Source organism: Carcharodon carcharias, chromosome 7 (assembly GCF_017639515.1).
Source record: "Carcharodon carcharias isolate sCarCar2 chromosome 7, sCarCar2.pri, whole genome shotgun sequence".
In the NCBI taxonomy this organism is placed as follows: domain Eukaryota; kingdom Metazoa; phylum Chordata; class Chondrichthyes; order Lamniformes; family Lamnidae; genus Carcharodon; species Carcharodon carcharias.
Window position 1 is genome coordinate 153443298 of NC_054473.1, and position 27480 is coordinate 153470777.

The window sequence follows — 27480 nt, forward strand, 5'->3', positions numbered from 1 at the left end:
CTTCTCCTCACTCATATCAATCTACCTCTTCACTGCTCCCATTCTCTCTTCCTGACATGTCCAATTTTCCTCTCTCCATTATCTAGTCTTATTATAATTCTACTCGGCCACTTTCCAATCAACCTCCTCTCTCTTTCCCTTCATGTAACGTCCTATTTGTCCTAGAATTGCTAATCACGGCTTGTGCCATGATATCCAAATGAGGCAAGACCCCAGAACAACTTAAGCTGCTATGAGGATTGAACCCACACTCTAAGGCATCTAGCCAACTGAACTAACTGACTCCTTCCTCTCCTCTTACTAATATGGTTGTCCCTCTCCTCACACAAATCCCTGTTGGGTTTGCTTGCATGCTCCCAGGGGGATACCTTGTCAGATATTCTACCTGCCACGAAGCCCTGTCCTCATCGATGGCCTGGGTCCCTTGCTGATCCTGGGCCTCTAGAGGATGCAATGGACAGCTGCTGGCCAATAATTGGCCAGCAGTTCTTGGAGGGAGAGGTTCCCCCCACCCAGGGTCCTTGATCCCAGGGAAGGCCACCCCACAAGTCACTTAAGTATCTGATTGGCATTTAAGATGGTCGGCCTCAAAGAAGGTGACACAGGGCTCTTGCTGGCTCTCCAGCTCACAGGTGAGATCCCCATCAGCTAGATTAAGTACCACCCTTTGACTTCTGCCTGATTCAGTGTTTTGCCAATTGATCTGTAATAAAACCAACTACCCCTCCTTCCACCACCACCCCCTCCTTCCACGCCCATCCATTCCCATTAAGGTGTGGGTCCAAAAGAAACAGCTCTTGCTGAAAATGAACAGGGGTATTCACAAGTGGATTTATGATTTGACAATCAATCCTCACTTTTTCAGTTTAAATCAGATTACCAGTCACAACATTCCAGAAATGGGCCTATTTAATGCCTACAGCCTGGGGCTTTTTCAAAAAAAAAATCTTAATTCACTTAGAGCAGAATTTTTGGGTTGTTGGGTGGCTGCATTCAGCCCCCAGCCACGATTTCATGCTGGCTGGCCAATTAACAGTCAGCCGGCATGAAAGGCTCACTAAAAGGCTCAGCGCTGCCGGGATGGGGGTGGGAGGAGGGCAAGCATTGAAGTCAGCACAGGCGCGGGAGAGCATGGAAGGAAAGCTCCCTGAAGGCAGAGAGCCGCCTCTGGGAGCTGATGAATTTAAAATCAACAAAAACAGAATGTAAAATCAGGAAAAAATGTCCATAAATCAGAATGAGACACCTCAACAAACAGATGATGAAAATTTTTTCAAAGCATTTTAATCTTTTTTTAAATTAGTAACAGAAACCTCATCCTGCCCTTGGATGAGGCTTCCTCAAAAATGCAAAGGTCGTCTGGCCGATTCGCTCACCCGCCAACCATTATGGTGGACGGGCAGTGAAAAATTGACATCAATTGCTACTTTAATGGCCTTAATAGGCCTCTTCATTGTTAGCGGGTGCACTGCCAACTCCCGCATGTTCCCGCCAACTGAAATATCGTGCGAGTGCGTGATGACGTTGGGCACTCGTCCACACGCTGAACAGAAAATTCTACTCTTATTTTTAAAATGTAATATTTATATGTGATTAATACCTTGCATCCTTTCTGTGACGTAAAGTTCAAAAGTCCTAAAACAAGACACAGGCGCATTGTCTACTTTAAGAATTTAATGTAGGATCCATTTGTGGGTATCCATGTTATACACACATGAACAAACTGTCTTATTAGCTGTCCATCAGTATAAAATTGGAACTCCATTGCACCTGTCTAAGTCTAGGTTATAGGATGTCAGTCTTTCATTTGAGAAGGAAAACTAACAATTTGTATTTAGTTCTTGTTCCCATATTAATCAAAATTTCTTCCTACCACTGAAATTTCTCCTGATCAAAATTTAGTTTTCACAGTTGAAGAGAGAACAAAAATAACAAATTGTGTTCATTTAGCATCTTATCATATCTTCCTAAGCATTTCATAACCAATAAATACTTTTAAAATGTAGCTACTGTTATATAGGCAAATATTTATACACAATGAGATCCCAGAGGTAGAAAATGAGATCAATGGCCTGTTTATCTATTTATTTATTGCTCCTGGTTGAAGGACGAACATTGTCTTGGATTTTGGGAGAAAATTCCTACTCTTCAAATGGTGATGTGGCATACATTATCTCCAATTAAACCAGTGAAATAGGCAGGAGGGTCTTAGTTTAACATCTCATATCCTTTGACGTCCTTCAGTACCATCAGCTTAGATTATACTCTACCCTGAAAAGCTAAAGATTTTGTGCTATTAATTTTGATTGATTGGTGTTGAAGAGTCTAAATGCATGCTTTTAAAAAAAAATCCTATGTCTTATATAATTTTGAATGCAAAAACTGTAGGATTTTCCTACCTGTAGGGATTCCTCAGTTCCTCTGTGATAAAGTTGAGCTGATTCCTAGAAAGGACAGGTTTAAGCATAATATACATCCTTAATATTAACAACGAATGAAATCGATTTCCTGTGCCAGACTCCTTTAAATATTTTGAGGGCTTCTAAAAAATGTTAGAGACTCTTAAGCATCTAATTTTGATTGCAGGGATTATTAATAAAATGTATATTTTAGTTAAGCATTTGATCTCTACACATTATCTATGCAATCATATAACAAGTTAGAAAAATATGACTAAAAAGTCTCTTACCATCCATCATAAGACCAAAGGCCATTATAGAATGCCAAACTAATAGAACCAAAGGAGGTTTGGGCTCCATCAAAGGAATTTTCAAAATTCTTTGTATTTCCTGCAAAGATGAATGTGCATTATATTGCAAAATTGTTACTTTTGATTTGTATGCTTGACTGATGCACTATTTGGATCTTACTAGGAATCACTATTAATGTCACTTTAGTTGTTTGGTGGTACAGAACTTGAGTATTGCTGAAAAAAGACATTTTGTTGAAGCTTTTCATCTTGCACTCATTTGGACAATTGCAAGAATATGAAGGTCAGAGAAAGCAACAGCTTTATACTCTATGAGAAGAGAATGCTGATTGGGTGGCAAGTGGACTCTGATTGGTAGAGGCGTTGCCACAGAGAATGCGCCAGTTAATGGTGACTGATAATTAACTTCCAAGAATTGTTTGAAATTTAAACCTGACAGCTTGAATTTGGTTGGTCAAGGCATTGCCCTGAGGAATGAATCAGTGAATGGCTATCATTTATTTTGTTTAGCTGAAACAGGCGCAATGTGTGTGCATGTTCTTGCTGCCAGCAAAGAACAGGGCCTTGTGAATTAATATATGTAGCTTCCGGCACACACAAATGTGCCACACTGTGAGCACAATTGACAATCTTGATTGGTTGTCAGGGTAATTTTTAGCACACCGAGGATTATTTAGCAAATGTTGTCCAATCACAGAATTACATCTAATGTTGGACACTGTCGCTTTAAGGTATTTTAGAAGTGACTGTAACTATAGGCCCACCACCATGTTTACAGGGAAACATGGAGAATGGACAATGATGCAGCCTTGTCAGTATTGCCTACATCCAGAGAACAAATTTAAAAATATTATTTTCTTGTTGAGGAAAATTAAAAACACCATGCCATTATATGAAGCAGACTGAGAATCTGCTCATTCCCAGCCAACATTGCACACTCAACAAATACTGTCAATACAAAACCTGGTCATTCGTCTCATTGTTATTGAAGAATGGCTACAACCTTTGCCTATGTGACAACAGTCACTGCACTCCAAAAGTAATCTGCTTTGAAGTGTTTTGCCATGGTGCTATATAAATTAAAGTATTTATTTTACTCTCCAGTAATAGCATGTGCCTGTTAAATCTAAATCTCAGCTAATGACAGATTGAGTGTCAAAATTTACCCAGATCTCCTTAACCAGGAATAGAATGAGTAATTCAATCGGATAGATTAACAAGCCAAATTTTAAAGACTGTAACAGAATCACAGAATCACAGAATTACACAGTGCAGAAGAGGCTCTTCGGCCCATCGAGTCTGCACCGACACGTCAGGAACACCCGACCTACCTACCTACCTAATCCCATTTACCAGCAATTGGCCCATAACCTTGAATGTTATGATGTGCCAAGTACTCATCCAGGTACTTTTTAAAGGATGTGAGGCAACCTGCCTCCACCACCCTCCCAGGCAGTGTATTCCAGACTGTCACCACACTCTGGGTAAAAAAGTTCTTCCTCACATCCTCCCTAAATCTCCTGCCCCTCACCTTGAACTTATGCCCCTTTGTGACTGACCCTTCAACTAAGGGGAACAGCTGCTCCCTATCCACCCTGTCCATGCCCCTCATAATCTTGTACACCTCGATCAGGTCGCCCCTCAGTCTTCTTTGCTCCAATGAAAACAACCCAAGTCTATCCAACCTCTCTTCATAATTTAAATGTTTCATCCCAGGCAACATCCTGGTGAATCTCCTCTGCACCCCCTCCAGTGCAATCACATCTTTCCTATAATGTGGCGACCAGAACTGCACATAATATTCCAGCTGTGGCCTCACCAAGGTTCTATACAACTCCAACATGACCTCCCTACTTTTGTATTCTATGCCTCGATTAATAAAGGCAAGTGTCCCATATGCCTTTTTCACCACCCCACTAACGTGTCCCTCTGCCTTCAGAGATCTATGGACACACATTCCAAGGTCTCTTTGTTCCTCAGAACTTCCTAGTGCCATGCTGTTCATTGAATACTTCCTTGTCAAATTACTCCTTCCAAAGTGTATCACCTCACACTGATACACCTGAGAACAATTTGAGTATATTTCTTCTAAAGTATCCTATATAGCTATATAGTTTGATAGATATGTCAGGAAGATATATTTTTCATAATGGTATTGGAATTTATAGTACAGTAGAGTAATAGTGAGGTCTGTGTGTGTGTGTGTGAGACTTAATTGAATTAAAGAAAGCTGGTCTGAAGGCTTTGATGCAAGAAGAGAAGCTAGGTTTGAAATGCTAAATAAGTAGACATGGATGAAGTTTTAGAAAGTGAGATGTAAAGGGAACATTTGCATTTTTAAATAAGCCAGAGTAGCTTGAATTCAAAAGAGGGGGTGAAATGTTACACCTAGCCAGAAGCAATTAAGAAACGGTGTGTTTATTTTGCCCAAAGATTACTGGTAAAATTAGTATTATGATAAATTTTTATTATTAGAGGTAAAGTCCAAAGACATAATGAGACAATGGGAATTTGCATTCAAAGGGGAACCTATGTACAAATGAGAGAAGGCTGTGTGAAAGGGCAGGCATTTTAAGATCTAACACAAGTGTGAAAAGCCTCCAGCATTTAAGCCTCAAGTTGCCGTCTACAAAGAACTGAAGTTAAGAGAACTCACTTTGAATTTGACTGTTCAGGGTATCACATTACTTTGCCTGGGTCTTTTAAAGTCTATGTGCTTTACTGTTGCCTTAATGGAGGTGTAACTGGGAGTTAGATTAATCAAGAGAACTAGGAGTTATCATAGTAGTAATTTGTCGACTTATGTATGTGCTTAAAATTATTTATTTTATTAACAAATGTTTAATTTAGTTTTGTAAAAACCCTCTAAGACCCAGTGGACTTACTACTACTGAATTCAAGGCACACATCTCGAGATAAATATACAAATTTCAAAACAGTTGAGGCAATCGTTTTAAGTTTCTCTCTGGGATTTGAGCAGCTCCGCATTTACCATCGGCTGTGCCACAACACATATAATGTGATGCAATTTTGATCACCACAAGTACTTCTGGAAGAGCAACTGCTTAGGTCCAATTACTGGAAATTTCTAAATGTTATCATCTCTGTTCTTTTTTTATTGTCAACCTGATGTACTGCAAGTAAACAAGATCCGGGGATAGGCGATGCCTAAAAAAATCCAGTTTCAGATGAGCAAGATGAAGCAGGTATCTATCTGATGTACAGAAAGATGTGCTGATTGTTTCCAACTCTTTGTATGTTTTAATGAGTCTTGATAGTGGATGATTCCTTGTGTGAGGTATTGATTGTTAACAGGATCCAAGCTGATTGGTGAAGCCAAAACCAAGACACAGAGCTTTTCTTTATTGAGAGAGTTTATTGACTTTTCAACCCCACAGCTCTCCTCCTACTCAACCCAGTGTCCCAGCTATCCCCTATTTATATGTGCTCAAAGACAATTAACACCCATCACCTGTTGTTCTTAACCTTAACAATATAATTGGCATTAACAAACCGTAACAATGTAATTGATAAGACATTGACATCGATAACCTGAGTGCTTTAAAAATAATACCGATGAAATAATACTAGATATTTATCATTATTGTATATGTATTTATCTATTTTCATCTTCCGGCTGGTTATTTATGCCTAGATAAATTTTAATATGAACAGCATTAAGTGCCCATACAGTAATATAAATTGAGGACAATTTCCAACTTTCATATCATCTCTATGGGCAGGATTTTCCCATTGGCGTGCGGGGAGGGGGAGTTGTGGTGGGGGGCCCGCTCACCAACATGTAAAATGACGCGCGGTGACATTGGGCGGAACTCCTGGCGTCACCGCGCCCCATTTAAATTTTCCGGTAGGTGGGGGCGCAGCAGAATCAGCTGTGCACCTGCCGACCTGTCAATGGCCAATTGAGGCCATTGACAGAGTCATTTAACTAATTAATGGATCTGCCCATCCAACCTTAATGTTGGCTGGCAGGCCGGGAGCCCCAGTGGGAATTAGGAAAAGCATGAAACCTCATCCACGGGCGGGATGAGGTTTTATGTAGGTTTTAAAATATCTTATTAAAGTTCTTGTAAAAATTATGGATATGTCCCAACTCTTGTGACAGTGTCACGTGAGGGGACGTCAGGAATTATTTTTTTCTATTTTTAATTTTTGTCACAGAACAGCCGATCTCCCTGAGGCAGCACTTAGCCTCAGGGAGATGAATGCACTCTTTTCTGCGCATGCTCGAAAGAGCGCACTCTCGATTTAGGAATCCCCCCCCACCCGCAAAGGGAGTGCACAGCGCTTCCATGCAGACATCGCGTTGGGCAAGCCTTAATTGGCCAGCCCATGTAAAATGGCGCCGCGCTCCCAATTGGGGATGCCAATCGGAGGCACGCCTATACGCATCCGCTATTCAACTTTGCCCCCGACGGGGGGAAAATCCTGCCCTATGATTAGAGCAATTTGTAAATATATAACTTTTAAGGCAAGATAGGCATTGCTAATATTTTATAATGCATTTTCTCTTAACAATCACAATTTCAGTTTTATTTCAGTATTGTTTCTTCGGAAATTTTTCATGATTAAAGTTATCTGTGCAAGTCATTATTGTAGCAACAGTACTTGCAAGTGCACTGTACAACATTTGCAGCCATAGTTTGCCTGGGTGATTGGGTGACACAGAGAAAAACAGCTTTCCAAAACCAAAAAGATAAAAAGTTTTCATTGGTTACAATAAACAAGAATATCAGAATACAAGAATATATTAAACTATAATATTTTATTTAAATTGACCATGGTGAAAGGAATGGTAGGAAAATTAATTACAATTGCAGTTCATATTACATAAATTTGCTTTGAGTAACATTCTACTACTTTCGCAGTTTAAGACCTCGGGCAGAATTTTCTGGGTGATGTGCAGGGGCTGGGCCCTGAATGTCCGCGCATAAAATGATGCTTGGTGTCATCAGGTGAGCGTCCCGACGTCACCGCGAGCCATCGTGATATTTCGTTGGGCGGGCGCGCGATGAAGTGTGACACACGCCTGTCATTAATTGAAATGGGCTAGTTAAGGCCCTTAACTCCCCAATCAACGCCGATTTTCAGGCGCCCATGCGATCTTCGGCTCGGCGCACAGGCGCAATGGGCAGGCGGGTAAGAGAGGTTTTAATAAAACGCATCCACGGGCGGGATAAGAGGGCTCAGTGGGGTTGTCAATCTGATCTGTGAAGTATTTATTGCAGAAAGTTTTTAAAACTTGCCTGTGTGATCCATAGCAGTTCAGAACGAATTCCAGCAGCTTTGTACAGTTTACTTTGAACCTTCAGCTCAGCGCTCTGCAGTCAGTAACGTTTATCAGGCTTGCAGCTTTCCAGAGGCCTCCCTTTAGCCTGGGTGTAGGTCTGACATGTCCACTGGAGACAGCTCCTCTGAGGAGGAAGGGAGGGCTAGAATAAGGAGGAGGCCAGGAGTACACAATCAGCCTCCAGGGGAGCCACCTTTGGGAGTACAGGTGCAGGCATAAGGGGCACTGGGCCAAGAGGTAGCCCAAGGTGGAAGGGGTCGCAGAAGATGCCTCTATCCTGCTACCAGGGTATACAGGCAGATAAGCAGCTACCTCAGTATGACTCAGGTGCAGTGCCGAAGGAGGCTCCGTCTCTCAAGGGAAACAGTCAACTACATCTGTCAGATGATTGGCCCTGAAATCTCTCCTAACTGTGTGGGTGGACACCTCATGCCAGCGGCTCTGAAGGTCACAGTTGCCCTCAACTTCTATGCCTCTGGCTCCTTCCAGGGCTTGGTTGGTGATCATAGCGGTGTCTCCCAATCAGCTGTCCACACTTGTGTCAAGCAGGTTATAGATGCTCTGTTCAGGTGTGCATTGACCTTCATCCACTTCCGTTGGGACCAGGCAAGTCAGGCACAGCGAGTCAGAGGCTTCGCGACGATTGCTGGCTTCCCCTGTTTCCAGGGTGCAATAGACTGCACACATGTGGACATCAACAGCAGGTGAGCCCAGTGTCTTCGTCAACAGGAAGGGCTTCCACTCCATGAACGTGCAGATAGTGTGTGATCACAGGATGCTGATTCTACAAGTCTGTGCAAGGTACCCAGGCAGCTCCCACGACGCCTACATCCTCAGGTGCCGGGACCCTTCCGTACTCCAGCCCGGCTTGATGGATGGTTGCTGGGTGACAAGGGCTATCCCTTCAGAAGATGGCTTCTGACACCTCTCCACCATCCAAGAACAGAAGCTGAGCAGTGGTACAATAGGAGCCACCTCCACAAGGGCTGTGATGGAGAGAGCCATTGGTCTTCTCAAGATGCAGTTCCGATGCCTGGACCGCTTAGGGGGCACACTCCAGTACCCCCCAGATCATGTCTTGGTGATAGCGGTAACATGCTGCATTCTCCACAATCTTAGGCTGGAAAGGGGGGACGCAGTGGATGATGAAGACCTTGACGCAGTGGATGTGGGTGCACACGATGACTCCAGCACTGATTCAGAGGATGAGGGAGCACAGGGCAACGATGAGGGGCTGAACGCTGACCCAGCACTACACCAAGGAGGCAGGGGCACACGGGAGATCTTAATCCAACGAACCTTCAGCTAGCTCCACACAAATGGATCAAGAGTACCAGCCTTGCTTGGCCCTTCCATACTCAGCACTTAAGTGCTACATCTACCACTTCATCAGCTGCAACTAAGGGCTTTGGGCATAAACCTTAATGTCCAGTCAAATACTCATGACATGTATGTAAAACAAACAAATGCAGCATAAAGGAACCACCCTCAGCCATGGTAACACATCTGGATTTAATTTTATCCATCATATCGTCAAACAAAATGAAAGTGAAATGTTTTTCAAACATCAAGAAATAATAATTCCCTGATCTAGGGCTAACACAAAAGCAGTTGAGAAACCCATTGTGTACCTAAGATGCCTTATGCTTACGTTTGCGGGTGCTATGTCTTGGTGCTGCCCCATCGCTCGGAGTGGCATCTGAGACAGCCTGCTGACTCTGCTGTCCTGTTGGCCTCAATGACCTTGGCAGCCGTCCTCTGGCCCCTGGAGCCTGTGCTGGCCCCACCTGGGAGGGATCTGCCAGGTCCACAGGTGGCATCTCCCCAGTCATATCACCCGATGAAGCGGTCACTGGGAGAGGGGCGGAGCAGCTGTTGCCCTCATCCGGAGCACTGAGAGAGGAGCCCACAGATACGACAGGCAGCTGCTGCGCCAAGGTGAGGTCACCCTGGACCTCCCTGCTGACTGTGGATGAATGGGCAACGAGCTGGGAAGTTTGAAGCCCACACCATCTCCCACATTGGCAATGACCAGCTGTAGCCACTGGCGCTGTGAGGGCTTGCAGGTCCGAGCGTAACCCTAGGAGAAGCTGTTTGTTCTCCTGGGAGCCCTTCTCCATGAGAGTTGTTCTCTCCATGGAGGAAGCATGATGCTCTGACATGAGGCTTATGGCTTCACTGATGCTCCACATGGACCCCTCCACCATGGACACCAAGTGAATGCAATGCTCCCAGATGCTCCCGCATACCTAGCGGCATTTCCTGCAGCTGCTCTGTCGCGTACCACTCCAGAGGCACATCATCAGGCACCGACTGAGCATGGCCTGATCCCCCAAAGTCCTCCGGCTGCTGGCGCAATCGGCACTCTCAGTCTCTGCCAGCTCCTCCAGCAATTGTGAAGTGTCCTCTCCACTGTCCCCTGAGACACCAGCCAATGTTGCAATTCCTACTGAAGTGCTAGTCTCTGCGCTGGTGCCTGCCTCGCTGAAATGGTGTGACGCAGGTGACAGTTCAGGCCCCTCAGGTGTGAGAGGGGGAATCTGTAATAGAGCCTGGTCGCCAGTCTCTGATGATGCTGAAAATAACAACAAGGACAGTGGATCAGTTAGCGTCCACACAGTGACACACTTCATCCCTTTCCCCCAGGCTCATTATGCACTCAACCTTCCAAAAAACTATGGAGACGAATATTGATGGGGTGGCAAATAGTCAGGAGGAGGCCCAAACATTACAGGTGGATAAAGACGGGCTAAGGAATGCCAAATGGAATGTTATGTGGATAAGTGTGAGGAGATGCACTTGGGCAGGAGAAACAAGGTATGGGAAAACATGAGGAATGGTAGAACTGTGGAAAGTAAGGACGATTAGAGGAACCTTCCTAGGCATGTCAACAGGCCTGTTAAGGTAGCAGGACAGGTACATAGGTGTTTAAGAAGGTAAATGCCATACTTGTCTTTATTAGCTGAGGAATAGAATGTAGGAACAGGAAGGTCATGTTGCAAGTGCAGAAAATGCTGCCTAGGCCACAGCTATAGTTCTGCATCTGGTTGTGATCAGCGCTTCATGGGAGGGATGTGATTGGAGAGGAGAGAGTGCACAGTGTGACCAGGATACATGCTGGGCTGGAGAGTTGGAGTTATGAGGACACGTAGCATAGACTGGGGTATTTGCTCTGGAGCAGAGGAGACTGAGGGGTGACATTATTGAGCTTTATAACATTATGAGGAGCATAGATAGGGTCGACAGGAAGGAACTTTTCCCCTTGGCAGAGAGATGAGTAACCTCTAGGCATTGATTTAAGGTAAGGGGCATGAGGTTGACAGGTGAGGTGATGAGGAACGTTTGCACACAGTAATGTGGGACGCACTGGCTGGAAGGGTGGTGGATGCAGAAACCCTCCTAACATGTAATAAGTATTTGGATGTGCAGTTGTGATGCCATGACGTACAAGGCCATGGGGATAGTGGTCAGAAATGGGATAAGGCGACTTTGGAAGGTGCTAGACATGCGCATCTTCGAAGGGCCGAGGGACCTTTGTCTATAAGCCACATGTCTGACTCTATCAGTCTGTGAATGAGCAGTGTTGCAACAATAACGATTACAACAATTACCAGTGCTTTGGATGGTGGGAAGGTAGAGCAGATGTCACTGTGGACCTCAAAAACCTGGTCGCTCCACCTCTGCCTCACTGACACCTGTAGACCTGGGTGCATGGTGCCTTTCAAGCTCTAGGGCCTCCTGCTCAAAACGGCTCAAAATCAGCAACTGGGCCTGGCCGCCTCCAGTCCGCAAACGCTTAGAGGCATTGTGAACATTTTTCTCCTGAGAAACAGAGAAGACCATTCATTGCAGCTAATCACACACGTACTCTCCAGGTACATGCCGCATCCCAACCACAGTGGCCCATAGCAGGCCTCCAGTGCCTCCTGTCCACGCTACTGCTGACCAGTCACAAAAATATAATACAACTGCTCCCAACCCCCCTCAATGGCCACCTTGGACACATTCTGTGTCCATCACTTTAAGAAACACATGGTCTTAGCTCCCATAGCAAGGAGGTGCAATTAGGTGCAGCATCGATGGCAGCAGATGGCTCTTGGCCACGAGACCTTGAGGCTCCCCTTCCACAATCTCATCACTGTGAAAAGGACATGTGTTGGAGTTCTGAGCATGCGCCTAGCTGCATCTCCTGCAGGTTGCCCCAGACTACACATGTGCGACCAAGAGCAACACATGGTGCTAGGGAGAACCCATATCCTCATGAACCACTGAGGCTGATGTAAGCATGGTCACTATCTGCTTGACTGCCCAGTGTGCGACAAATGCCCAACGTGAGTCAATGTAGTCATGACAGTAAGACTTGGGGGGAAGGGGTGGAGGTGGGGTGGGGGGTGCTCAAAGGCTAAGGCTACCTGTTGGGTTAAATGCCCAACACCAACATGGTACTCACCCTTCCAGAGCGCAACAAATCATTGAAGCGCTTGCAGCACTGGACCCAGGTGTGCTGCACCACGTCACAGGAGCTCACCTCCTCTGGCGCCTCCTCCCAGGCACGTTTCATCATGTGGGGGGGCCTCCTCCTCCAATCCTGGGGGACCAACACCTCCTGCCGTGCTGCCACCTCCTCCAGGAGGGCAGCAAGGCAATCATCAGAAAAACGAGGGGCACATTGGCCCCCCGCTGGCCTACCCTAGAGCCTGCCCTGCTCCTGGGGCAGACCCTGCAGTCTGCCCTGCTCCTCTGCCCTTCCCTCCAGAGTGCCCTGCTGAGCAGACCCTCTTCGGTTGGATCTACAGCTGGCCATAGCGAACAGCCTGCAGGAGGCTGTCAGGCCTCTTTTTAAACAGACTGCTGGGTTGCCATTGGACCCGGCGGTCTGTACACGCTCGCCACAACCTTTACACTCCTGCTCTCCACAGGAGTTGGAAATGTACTGGGCTGCCTTAATTGGCCCGCCCGCGCAAAATGGCGGCGCAGCCCCAATTGCAGGTGGCGATCTGGTCCGTGCCCGCCCACGTCCACATCTGCTCCGCACGCCCGCCAAACGGAAAATTTTGGCCCTTATTCCAAGTCTGTAGCCAATAACCTGCAGTATTTCTTCTTGAATTTAGAGCTAAAATATTTTACATCAAGTTATTCAGATAAATTATTTTTAAAAAACGAGAATGATGAGTAGCTGCAAAGGAATATTTAGATATTTTTCAAAACCCTTTCCCTGTTATAATGGACATAAGTGACATTGGATAATTCAGGTCTGCTGCACTAATGTTTGTTTTTTATAGGTTTGTACCATAGTTGGTTAATCTGTTAGTCATAGGGATGAACAAGCTTTTTAAAAGATCGAGATATGGGTGAAGATTACTAGAACAATATTCAATTTAACATGAGTGTGCACTTAATGTAACTCTTTATTCATATGTATTACCACATATAAGTAACATCTCACCTTGTGCAATTAGAACAATTCCAGCCACAATGATAATAGCAACAATTAGCAGTTTGGCAGCAGTTAAAAAATTCTGAACATGGCTAGCCAGTTTGACACTGATCGAGTTCAATAATGTGATTAAAACTGCAAAAGTGAAAAAAAAGAAATGCTTAATAATTACAAAAAATTTTAATTCACATTTACCAATCTCAAAGTAGTAACTGAAATATGAAATCTCTAATCCTACTGATCTGATCTTTGTTATATAATTTCACTTTAAAGAGCAAAACAAGTATGACTAGTGTTTCAAGATTAAATCCTGTCTGAATTACAACAACATATAAATCATTGGGAAGTCACAATTTAAGTTTTAAGTTTTTTTAAGAATAAAACTCAATTTAAATCCTAATGTATTTTAAATAGGTGAAATTATTTTGGCTTATTTTTTCTGCACTCAGAACTTTGTCTTACAGTGAAAACATGTTTTATAAACGGCTGCTCATAATACATTTGATATTTTTCTGTCTTGGTAAAGCCCCTGTAGAGAGAAAAGCTCCTGGGCAATCAGCTCCCTGGGGAGTTCCTCATCATGCAACTCTCCTTAGCCACCCACTGCGATCCTTTACCTTTTCTTCCCAATCTCCTCTCTTCCACTATTTAAGTTCCCCTGGCTTTACTAAAGTGTGTTTTAGCTCTAAGTGTAAGTTAATTGCTATTTTAAACCATCACTGACCATGTCTGCTCTCTGCTTTTCTCAGTAATTTTGATCAACTTATAGCCCTTGCCCCTATTTTTGCTGATCAGTACTGAACCTGTGTCTACTGTTCTTTCAGTTTCAGCTACAGTCTGTTCCTGGAGACAGCTTCACTCTCTTGGACCAAAGAACATTTCCCTGTCACTTCCGGATCACACAGTGATCCCATTGTCATTATCATCTTTCTGCCTCGCAACTGATTCAGCACACCTGGATCTTCATTCCTACGAGAATACCTCTATCAGTGTATCCTCTGATACTCTACCTGGACTTCATTCCCCCCCCCTGTATTCTCCTTTAAGCTGTTCCTATTAAACCTACCTCTTTGACAAGGCTTTTGGTCTATTAGTGTAATATCTTTTTCTGTGTCTTGGTGTTAAATTTTGTTTTATAATGCTCCTGTGATGTTTTATCATAAAAATAGAAGCTGTTATATTTGTTTAAAAAGAGTCCTGTGTGTAAACGATAATACTTACTAATAGCAACTGCAGCAAGGCATTTGGTGACTATCTGTGGAGGCACACAGCCAGGATAGAAGGGAATTGCTGCATATTCTGCAAAACTCAGACAGATTATAGCAAATGATGAAGGTTTTACAACGGCTATACACATCCACGAGTACAGGAACGCAGGAATTGGACCAAAAGCTTCCAGGAGATATGAATATTCCCCTCCTGATTTTGTGATCATTGTTCCCAAGTCAGCATAACAAAGTGCACCTATCAAAATAGGAATAGTATCATCAGAATCTGCATTTCATACTATCATATCTACAAGATGAATCCCCAAGTGGTCTTGGGATATATTCCAAATAAATTCAAATTCTTCAAGTTTGAGAGCTTATTTAGTTTGTAGGAAGAACATAAGAAATAGGAACAGGAGAAGACCATATGGCCTGTTGAGCCTGCTCTGCCATTCAATATAATCATGGCTGATTTTAAGCTTCAACTCCACTTTCCTGCCTGCTCCCCTTGATTCCCAGAGACCAAAAACTTGTCTATCCCAGCCTTAAATATAATCAATGACTAAGCATCCACAACACTCACAGGTAGAGAAATCCAAAGATTCACAACCCTTTGAGTGAACAAATTTCTCCTCATCTCAATCCTAAATGATCAATCCTTATCCTAAAACTGTGCCCTCTTGTTCTAGATTACCCAGCTAGGGGAAACAACGTTTCAATATCTACCCTGTCAAGTCCCTTCATAAACTTGAATATTTCAATGATATCACCTCTAATCCTCTAAACTTCAGAGAATACAGATTCTATTTACTCAGCCTCTGATCCCAGGGACCAATTTAGTGAACCTTCGCTATACTGCCTCCAATGCAAGTATATTCTTCCTTAAATGCAGAGACCAGAATTGCACACAGTATTCCAGGTGTGGACGGCCCGCTTCTACCTTCTACCCAAAATCCACAAACAGAACTGTCCCGGTAGACCGATCATGTCAGCTTGCTCCTGCCCCACAGAACTCATTTCTCGTTATCTTGACTCCCTTCTCTCTCCCCTTGTCCAGTCCCTCCCCACCTACATCTGTGATTCCTCTGACATCTTACGTCACATCGACAATTTCCAGTTGCCTGGCCCCAACCGCTTCCTCTTCATCATGGACGTCCAATCCCTCTACACCTCCATCCCCCACCAGGATGGTCTGAGGGCCCTTAGCTTCTTCCTTGAACAGAGGCCCAAACAATCCCCATCCACCACTACTCTCCTCCGTCTGGCTGAACTTGTTCTCACACTGAACAATTTCTCCTTCAACTCCTCTCACTTCCTCCAAATAAAAGGTGTGGCTATGGGTACCCGCATGGGCCCCAGCTATGCCTGTCTCTTTATGGGGTATGTGGAACATTCCTTGTTCCAGTCCTACTCCGGCCCCCTTCCACAAATCTTTCTCCGGTACATCGATGATTACTTCGGTGCTGCTTCGTGCTCTCGTCAGCACTTGGAAAAATTTATTAATTTTGCTTCCAATCTCCACCCCTCCATCATTTTCACGTGGTCCATCTCTGACAGTTCCCTTCCCTTCCTTGACCTCGCTGTCTCAATCTCTGGTGATAGACTGTCCACCAATATCCATTACAAGCCTACCGACTCCCACAGCTACCTTGACTACAGCTCCTCACACCCCGCTTCCTGTAAGGACTCCATCCCATTCTCTCAGTTCCTTCGCCTCCGTCGCATCTGTTCCGATGATGCTACCTTCAAAAACAGTTCCTCTGACATGTCCTCCTTCTTCCTTAACCACGGTCGTTGACAGGGCCCTCAACCGTGTCCGGCCCATCTCCCGCGCATCTGCCCTCACGCCTTCTCCTCCCTCCCAGAAACATGATAGGGGACCCCTTGTCCTCACTTATCGCCCCACCAGCCTCCGCATTCAAAGGATCATCCTCCGCCATTTCCGCCAACTCCAGCATGATGCCACCACCAAACACATCTTCCCTTCACCCCCACTGTCGGCATTCCGTAGGGATCGTTCGCTCCGGGACACCCTGGTCTACTCCTCCATCACCCCCTACTCCCCAACCCCCACCTTTGGCACCACCCCATGCCCACGCAAAAGATGCAACACCTGCCCCTTCACTTCCTCTCTCCTCACCGTCCAAGGGCCCAAACACTCCTTTCAAGTAAAGCAACATTTCACTTGCATTTCCCCCAACTTAGTCTACTGCATTCGTTGCTCCCAATGCGGTCTCCTCTACATTGGAGAGACCAAACGTAAACTGGGTGACCGCTTTGCAGAACACCTGCGGTCTGTCCGCAAGAATGACCCAAACCTCCCTGTCTCTTGCTATTTCAACACTCCACCCTGCTCTCTTGCCCACATGTCTGTCTTTGGCTTGCTGCATTGTTCTAGTGAAGCCCAACGCAAACTGGAGGAACAACACCTCATCTTCCGACTAGGCACTTTACAGCCTTCTGGACTGAATATTGAATTCAACAACTTTAGGTCTTGACCTCCCCCCTCCATCCCCACCGCCTTTCTGTTTCTTCCCCCTTCCTTTTGTTTTTTTCCAATAAATTATATAGATTTTTCTTTTTCCCACCTATTTCCATTATTTTAAAATATTTTTAAATCTTTTATGCTCCCCCCACCCCCACTAGAGCTATACCTTGAGTGCCCTACCATCCATTCTTAATTAGCACATTTGTTTAGATAATATCACCAACTTCAACACCCTATGTGTTCTTTTGTTCTGCTGTCTGTGACATCTTTTGATGATCTGCTTCTATCACTGCTTTTGCCTACAACCACACCACCCCCCTCCACTTCTCTCCCCCCACCCAACCCCACCCCCCCACCACCTTAAACCAGCTTATATTTCACCCCTTCCTGTGATTCGCCTAGTTCTGTCGAAGGGTCATGAGGACTCGAAACGTCAACTCTTTTGTTCTCCGCCGATGCTGCCAGACCTGCTGAGTTTTTCCAGGTAATTCTGTTTTTATTCCAGGTGGGATCTCACTTCTTTATTCCTGTACTCCAATCTCCTTGCAATAAATTCCAACATGCCTTTTGTCTTCCTAATTGCTTGCTATACCTGCTTGCTAACTTTTTATGCTCCATCTACGAGCACACCCAAGTCTCTCTGAACATCAACATATACAAGTTTCGTGCCTTTCAAAAAAATATTCTGCTTTTCTATTCTTACGACCAAAGTGAATAACCTCACACTTCCCTACATCATACTCCATCTGCCACCCTGTTGCCACTCTCTTAACTTGTCGATATCTCTATGAAGCCTCTTTGTGTCCTCACAGATTGCATTCCCACCTAACTTTGTGTTATCAGCAACCTTAGATACATTACTCTGTCTCTTCATTTAAGCCTTTAATGTAAATAGCTGAGGCCCCAGCACTGATCTTTGTGGCAATCCACTAATCACAGCCTGCCAACTTGAAAATGGCCCACTTATCCTTACTCTCTGCTTCCTGCCCATTAACCAATCCTCTATCCATGCTAATATATCACCCCCAACTCCAAGAACCCTTATCTTGTGTATTAACCTTCTGCGTGGCACCTTATCAGATGCCTTTTGGAAATCCAAGTACAATACGTCTACTGGTTCCCTTTTATCTGCCCTATTGAATTACACACTCAAAAAACTCTTATATATTTGTCAAATGGGGCAGAATTTTTCCCTCGGCATGCAGGGGGCAGGACCCACATGCCGACAGGTAAAATGATGCACGGTGGCATTGGGCACGCGTACTGACGTCACCGCGCACCATCGCGATATTTCGCTGGTTGAGTGCGTGACGATGTCCGATGCGCGGCCGCCAGTCATTACCAGGCCAATTAAGGTAGTTATGGCCCCAATTGTCCTGTATTTTCAGGTGCCCATGCAATATTCAGCTCATTGCACGGCCTTGCGGCTATCCAAAACTTTAATGACCCTCATCCACAGGCGGGAAAGAGGGGTCATTGTGTTTGTGAATCCCGACATTTAACAGTTACTGTTCAGAAGTTATTGAAAGTTGTGTGTGTGAGGTGGAGAAGTCTCAAAAGCACAGCAGCTGCTTGGACTGCACTCATTACCTTCAGGTCAGCACTTTTCAGTGAGGATTTGTTTTGGGGCCTGTAGGTTTCAGCAAACCTCCCTGAGCCTTGGAATGGGAGGTGATCTCTCCACTGGAGGCACCTCCTCTGAGCAGGAAGAGAGGGCTAGAAGGGGGAGGAGACCAGGATTGCACATTCAGCCTCCAGGGGAGCCACCTTTGGGAGGACAGGTGCAGGCACAAGAGGCACAGGGCCAAGAGATAGTCCAAGGCGGCAGGGGCTGCAGAGGACGCCACTATCCTGCTGCCAGGGTACAGAGAGCGCAAACCACCTACCTCAATATGTCTGAGGTGCAGTGCCGAAGGAGGCTCCGTCTGTCAAGGTAGACAGTCAACACTCTCTGTCAGATGATTGGTCCAGAGATATCAGCCATGCTCATCGCTCTATAGGTCACAGCTGCCCTCAACTTCTATGCTTCTGGCTCTTTCCAGGGCTCAATGGGTGATCTCTGCGGTGTCTCCCAGTCAGCTGTCCACACTTGTGTCAAGCAGGTGACAAACGCTCTGTTCAGGTGTGCACTGACCTTCATCCACTACCGCTAGGACAAGGCCAGCCAGACAGAGTGAGCCAGAGGCAATTCTTTGCAACATTATAAGCCTCTTCTTTTAATCTAGTACTATTTAACCTTCTTGGTAAGCCATAGATGGATCTTTCTCACTGAGTCTTTGTTTTTCAGCAGAATGTGTTCTTGTTGAACATTTTGAATTGTTCCTTTAAATGTTTCCCACTGCTTATTTATCGCCCCACCTATTAGTTTATTGATCCAATAATCTTAGCCAACTCTCCCCTCATACCTACGTATTTGGCTTTGTTTAAGTTTAAGATTCTTGTTTGTGTTTAGAGTGTGTTATTTTCAAACTTAGACCTGAATTTTTGTAACGATGGAAGGGGTTCACATCTTTGCCAAAATGGCACCACAGCCTCTACAACCAGGAAGACAAAGGCTTGCAATGCAGTGGGGATACCAGATGAGCATGCTTCCCTGGAGCATACATGGCATCTTGACATGCAAAGCATCCACTTACATGCGGATGATGCCTTTGACAAAGCGCTCATTCTTGAAGTGCACCTGATAAACTCTATCTGACCTTTGATCCTGATCATTGATCCTCCCTTAAGTTAATCATTGACGGACAAGGAGCATCTCAATCTGCAATGTACTACTACCTTCTCTGAAGGTCTGGAGAAGCAAATAGTCTTTCCCTGCCGGTCATGCATGGGCATATTCTTGCTCCTGATGGTGTCAATATGAGATAGACTTCAGCATACAGTCTTCAGTGCCACTGGTAAGAACTGCCTTCATTCTTTAACATTCTCACTGAGAGTTTTATTGTACAAAAGCAGACCGAGACATTTTTCAATGTCATGATATGTAGTTAAAAAGTGCGTAATTTTGATATGTGTAAAGTGATTTGTGTTGCTACACTGATCCCATTGCAAAGGCTCCTATGAAGTGCCGCCTGTGTTGCCCCAGATGAGGTGGAGGCAGACTACTTACCTCTCATCCTATATGGCACTGAGAAGCATGGTGGCTGGCCTCATTGTGCAGGGACACATTGGGGGCCTACTTCAGATTGAGGCCTCTGCATTTCTGTAGAGGCAAGCATGGAACAGATATGAGGCAGAGGGACTGGGGAGTTGGAAGAAGATGAGGGTGCTGAGATGAACTCAGTACCTTCACCCTCCTCACTAAACTGCACAGCCCTTGTTTGGCCTTCAGGTGGGGTTGAGGGGGCTGGCTGTTGGTGTGCAGTCGTCCATTCCAGCAACAGCAATGCCACTAGTGCAACCGTCCTGTTAAGGGAATGCAACTCTTCATGTATTTTGTTTACTCATGCCCTGAGCAGACTTCTGTGGTGTGTAACTCACCTCCTGATTCCCCAAAGCTTGTCCACTATCTACAAAGCACTATCTAAAGTCAGGAGAGTGATGGAATACTCTCCACTTGCCTGGATGAGTGCAGCTCCACCAATGCTCAAGAAGCTCGACACCGTCCCCGCTTGATTGGCACCCCATCCACCACCTTCAACATCCACTCCCTCCACAAGCGACACACAGTGGCAGCAGTGTGTACCATTTGTTATGTACCAAGATGGGAGGAGTGCACAGTTAATTCTAGCCCCACTTCTCCACAGGTCGTAACAATAGTTTAAATGTTTAATTGAACCACAAAACTGGCTAATTGTTTACCTTCGATACAGTTATCCCCAGCATAAAAAGACTCTAACTAGGCTTCTTTCAGTAAACACAAAGAAATGTTTGATTGATTGATTTACTATAAAACTAACTTCTTTTTAAAAACAAGTTAATGAACTAGTAAACAATCAAGTTGTAGTTTAGAAGTGTAACAATTTTCCCCTTATAAAAAAAAGCAGATATTTGAATCCCCATACACACACACACAAACACAAAACGACAAAACAAACACAGTCCACTGCAGAGGCTGGAGTATGAGAACCTTTTAAAAGGATAAAGTCCAGAGAGATCTCGACACAGTTGATCTAACAGAATCCTGGTCACAATAGTTCTGAAAGTTCTTTCAGTGAGATTTGTTGATGATTCTTACTTATCACAACTTTGCAGACTTTCAAAATAAAACAGATGAGTTATCATGATGAGACTTACTCTAGACCACATATAGACCACAAAGGCAGGGCAGAGAGAGGGAAAGAGAGAGTCTTTTCGATGCTACTTGCTTCTAAGGCACACCCACACCCACTCTGCCTGAGAGTTTTAGAGACTAAGATGTTTAAAGAATACTTCTCTTAGGCCAGGTGTTTTTAACCAATCAGCAAGAGGCTATAACCTCGCAATAGCAGTTCTTTGTTAACTTAAATATACAAAATATCTCTTCCCTTTCCAGGTGTTCCCCATTGGACATCTGAAGAATGGCATTTGCAAAACCCTGAATTAATATTGCAAACTTTTAAAAATAACTCTCCAGGGAGAATATCCTAAATTCAATGTCCTTCAAATTTTCCAAAAACAGGTTCCTCACACATCTACAAGATGCACTGCAGCAACTCTATCAGGGTCATGTTATTAACTCAATTGTAAAACTTTTATTTTATTTTTATTTGCTTTTGGAAACCTCAACCGCCCATGGATGAGGTTTCCAGAAAAATGCAAAGGCCACTTGGCTTTTTTGCCTGCCCGCCAACCATTAGGTTGGACGGGCAGCGAAAAATTTAGGCTAATTGATTATTTAATGGCCTTAACAGGCCTGTTAACTGTTGGCGGGCGCACTGCCGACTCCAGCGCGCGCCCGCCAACTGAATTATCGCGTGACTGCGCACTGACGTTGGCACACTTGGCCGACATCAACACACATCATTTCATGCTTGAGTGGGTCAGGCGCGTGCTTGCCCACCAAGCAAAAATTTCTGCCCTTAAACGTAAAACTAACACTTAAATTTAAAGCTATAGCTTATTCCTAACACACACAAATACACATATAACTTACTTAAAACTATCTCTAGTTCCTAGCGTTCATTACAATGTGATATTAGCAATAACTATATTTTCTTATGGAAGGCCAATGATGGGCCATCAGCCCCAGTGTCAGCAACCAGTTGGACAACTATTATAGCGGCACTCACCTGACTGCTCAATGACGTCTCCTCCAAATAAAAAACAGCGCCTCTATACACTTCCTGCCTTACAGCAGGCCCTCTTTACTGGCCTGCCTTTTGTCCACAACCGAGGAGAGGCATATAAACTAAATGACCACAATAATTTATACTATAGGAGAGAAAGGTGCTGATTTCTTGGCAAGTCCACTCTTATTGGTCGAGGCATTGCCATGGAGAAAGCAAAGGTGGAACGATCGGCCGGAATTTTATGTCCCACAGGTGGGCGCATGCCTGACACGAATGGGTGTAAAATTGATGGCGATGACATCGGGCAAGCGTTCTGATGTCATTGTGCACACATGCGATAATTCGCTCAGCAGGTGCATGCAAAAATCAGAAGAGCGCCTACCGACAATTAAGCGGGCAATTAAGGTCATTAATGGTCCAATTGTGAGCAATCTTTTGTGGTCCGTCCAACCTTACACTTGGTGGACAGGCCAATCGACCAAGCGGGCTTTACATTTTTGATGAAAACTCATCCAAGGGCGGGATGAAATCTCCATTAGGATTTAAAATAAAAAGAAATATCTGGGGACCATTTTTTTTTAAATGAGGTATTCTTATGGCACAGCAGATGGTAAATATTGAACTGTTAAAATCCCAGAGGGCAACTTGAAAGAACTGCCCCAACTTTTTCACAATTTGTATTTATTTCGAGATGTGTGCCTTGAATTCAGTAATAATAAGGCCACTGAGTCTTATGAGTTTCTTACAAAACTAAATTAACCTTTATTAATAAAAAATTATTTTAAACACGTACATACATTTACAAATTACGACTATGATAACTCCTATCTCCCCCAGTTAATCTAATTCCAGGTTACACCTCCGTTAAGGCAACAGTAAAACACATAGATTTTAAAAGATCCAGGGAAAGTAACGTGACACCCTGAACAGTCGAATTCAAAATGAGTTTTCTTAACTTCAGTCCTTGCAGACAGCAACTTGAGGCTTAGAGGCTGGAGGCTTTTCATACTTGTTAGATCTTAGAATGCCTTCTTACACATAACCTCATCTCCTTTACAGGTTTCTCCCTTTTTAATGTAAATCCCATTGTACCAATATGTCTTTTTGACTCTATTTTTCTAATAATAAAAATCTTTCACAGAACCAATTTAATCAGTAAGCTTTGGGAAAAATAAACACACTGTTTGCCTTCTTCTGACTAAGTGTAACATTTCACCACCTATTTTGAAATTCAAATTACTCTGGTTTATCTAAAAATGCAAATGTTCCCTTTATACCTCACAATCCAAAACTTCAACCATGGTTACCTGGTTAGCATTTCAAACCTAGCTTCTCTTTTGATACATCAAAGCCTTCAGGCCAGCTATCTTTAATTCAGTTAAGTCCCATATACACACACACACACACACACACACACATACATACACACACACAAATACTATTCCTACTTTACAATAAATTCTAATCACATTATGAAAATTATTATATTTTCCTGAGAGTATGGTTTCAGGTATTTGATTGTGCTGCATGGACATTTTTTGCAGCATTGTTTTGTGAATTCTTTTATTATTTGGGCATCTGCAGCTCTCTGAGTCATCTGTCTGCCTTCAGGGAACTCAGTGGAAGTGCTCACCAGCACCCGTGGTGACGTCGGCATCTGCCCTCTTCCTGCCCCCACTAGCAGTGCTGAGCCTTTCTCCGGGCGCGTTTCACATTGGCTGGCTATTAATTGGCCAGCCACTGTGAAATCACAGTGGGAGGCTGATCATGGTGGGGGGATGGTTTCCCATCCATTCCTGGGCCCTCCTATCGCACACGCCCGACGTGTGCAAACTTCAGGCCATAGTTCCCTTATAATTCAAAAAAGATGCAAGGCTTGAACATATTCCTTTTGTTTACAGCGAATGGGTCCCTGGGTATGAATTATGTCACTTCTGGCAAACGTAAATGAGTCATGTTATGAGCTCAACTGATTATCTTAAATTGTTGTATGTGTTGCTATTAGCACACTCAGGATTGTTCAGAAAGTGCTGCCCAATCCCGAAATCATGTATAACGGTAGATGTTTTGTTTTGTGGGCTGATTAAATATAGCCTGTTTTCTGGATATCAGTAAATGTTAACTATTTAAAATTTTCAGAGAATGGGGTTGAAATTTGGCCAAATCAATTTCACTTAGATTTTAATAGCCATCAACTGTCTACTGTAAGTTCAGACTGAAGTCATAGTTATTCAAAGTAAATCACACAATTTCTAATGAATTAAGCTCTCCAAATTCATTCCAAGTGAAAATGGGGGAATGTGTAAATTTTATTTGCATATACATCCCTAGTGCTTCAGTGCTGCAGTTTATTGTTAAAGCAGCAGTGATGGCTTACCAACCTAGACAGTGATTATGTAGGAGTTTTCTCTCAACTAAGAATTATTTTTTGAATATTACATGGTGCATGAAACAACTGGTTAAAATGGTATGATGACATGGATTAGCACCTGAGTTGCACATCACAGCTTGTGCAAAGTTGCTTGTGTAACAAAAGTTTAGACAGGTTGAATTCCCACCTTCTTAACTTGGGAACCATGCACAACACATATTGCTGTTTATAGTTTCTTAAGTATCAAATGGAACTATTGTTCATTGGTAAATTATGTGAAAATTCCTCAATAACAAATATTAAATTTAATTCAATTGTTTCTGAATGTTCTATATTAAGTTGGAATTCTCGGATGGGCCTTTGGAAACTACACTGAGTAGGGGAGCAAACTTTTGTGAAATAGAGCTGAAGTGGGTTGTGTACAAACAATAGCAAGAGCTGCACTGGTTCATGCATGGGGAATTTTGAACCAGTTAGAAGATAGCCTGAGCAAATTTATGCTTTTTTCTGATTTTTTTTTACTATTTTTGTGTACTTATTTACAATTGTATATTTAGCTTTGAGAGTGAGGAACTAGTCATAGGGTCATAGAGCCATAGATTTTTACAGCATGGAAAGAGGCCCTTCAGCCCATCATGCCCATACTACATCAAGCCTCTATCTACTCTAATCCCATTTTCCAGCACTTGGCCCGTAGCCCTGCATGCTATGGCATTTCAAATGCTCATCTAAATATTTCTTAAATGTTGTGAGAGTTCCCGCCTCTATCACCCTTTCAGGCAGTTAGTTCCATATATTCGCAACCTCTAGGTGAAATTTTTTTTCCTCAAATCCTCTCTATACCTCCTGCCCCTTACTTTAATTCTATGTCCCCTGGTTATTGACCTCTCCACTAAGGGGAAAAGTTTCCTCCTATCTACCCCATCCATGCCCCTCATAATTTTATGCACCGCAATCAAGCCCTTGCTCAGCCTTCTCTGCTCTAAGGAAAACAACCCCTATCCTATCTAGTCTCTCTTCATAGCTGAAACATTCCAGCCCAGGCAACATCCTGTTGAATCTCCTCTACACCCTACCTAGTGCAATCATATCTTTCCTATGGTGTGGCAACCAGAACTGCACACAGTACTCCAGATGTGGCCTGACTAATGTTTTATACAGCACCATCATAACCTCCATGCTCTTGTATTCAATGCCTCGACTAATAAAGCCAAGTATCCCATATGCCTTCTTAACCACCCTATCTACCTGTCCTGCTGCCTTCAAGGATCTATGGGCGTGCACACTAAGGTCCCTTTGATCCTCTGTACTTCCTAGGGTCCTACCATTCATCATGTGCTCCCTTGCCTTGTTAGTACTCCCAAAATGTATCACCTCACCCTTTTCAGGTTTAAATTCCATTTGCAACTGTTCTGCCTATCTGATCAGCCCGTCTATATTGTCCTGTAGCTTAAGGCTTTCCTCTTCGCTATTTACCATATCATATCATCTGCAAACTTACTGATCATACCTCCTACATTCACATCTTGATCATTAATGTACACTATAAACAGCAAGTGACTCAGCACTGATCCCTGCGGTATGCCACTAGACACAGGCTTCCAGTCACAAAAACAACCTTCGACCATCACCCTCTGCCTCCTGCCACTAAGCCAATTTTGGAGTCAATTTGCCAAATTGCCCTGGATCCCATGGGCTCTTACCTTCTTGACCAGTCTCCCATGCGAGACCTTGTCAAAAGCCTTACCGAAGTCCAAGTGGTCTACATCAACTGCACTACCCTCATCTACACACCTAGTCACCTCCTCGAAAAATTAAATCAAATTTGTTAAACATGATCTCCCCCTAACAAAGCCATGCTGACTATCCTTGATTGATCTTACCTCTCCAAGTGGAGATTAATTCTGTCCCTCAGAATTGTTTCCAAAAGTTTCCCTATCAGTGGTGTGGTGGATGACTTTTTTTTTTCTTTATTCTTTCATGGGATGTGGGCATCACTAGAAATTAAGGCCAGCATTTGCTGTCCATCCCTAATTGCCCTTGAACTAAGTGGCTTGCTAAGTCATTTCAGAGGGCAGTTAAGGGTCAACCACATTGCTGTGGATCTGGAGTCACATGTAGGCCAGACCAGGTAAGGATGGCAGATTTCCTTCCCTAAAGGACATTAGTGAACCAGATGGGTTTTTATAACAATCAGTGATAGCTCCCATGGTCACCACTGGAGACCAGCTTAAAATTCCAGACTTATTAATTGCATTTAAAACCACCAGCTGCCATGATGGATATTCCATCATGTCCAGAACATTCGATTGGACCTCTGGATTACTAGTCCAGTAACATTACCATCGCGCCATCATCTTCCTTAAAAAGGTGAAAGATGTTTCAAAATTTCGTTTGACATTTTATTGATTCATGGATTATTTTTATTTTGAATTTTTTTTTTAATTGCAGGTGATGATTTTTATTAATAAATAGTGGTTCATTTTTAATGAGTGAGAAATTTCAGTCAAGCAGTGCACTTCACATGTTAAGAAATTAGACACCTTTTCATACTTTATGGACCTGAGACAGATGCAAAACTTATAATTATACAGCTTATTCATTATCTCCAACTCTAATTATCCATTTTCTTCAGATGTTGTGTAATATGACAATTATTTTTTAACTTATTAAAAGGAAAATATTATAATTCCAAAGAATATAGTTATTCTTGCTATTATTCTTCCTTATTTTGGGGATGGTTAG

At 43.7% G+C, this 27480-nt stretch overlaps 1 protein-coding gene across 1 annotated transcript in view; it reads right to left on the minus strand.

Annotated features, from left to right (window-relative positions):
- slc7a9 (solute carrier family 7 member 9) overlaps window positions 1-27480 on the minus strand; it is a 77052-nt gene that overhangs the window by 31058 nt on the left and 18514 nt on the right. Inside the window, exons 3-6 of the mRNA XM_041191690.1 lie at window positions 14680-14922; window positions 13468-13593; window positions 2690-2789; window positions 2400-2444 (exon numbers count right to left, since the gene is read on the minus strand). Of these exons, the coding sequence (XP_041047624.1) occupies window positions 2400-2444; window positions 2690-2789; window positions 13468-13593; window positions 14680-14922 (514 nt within the window). The remainder of the gene's footprint in view (window positions 1-2399; window positions 2445-2689; window positions 2790-13467; window positions 13594-14679; window positions 14923-27480) is intronic.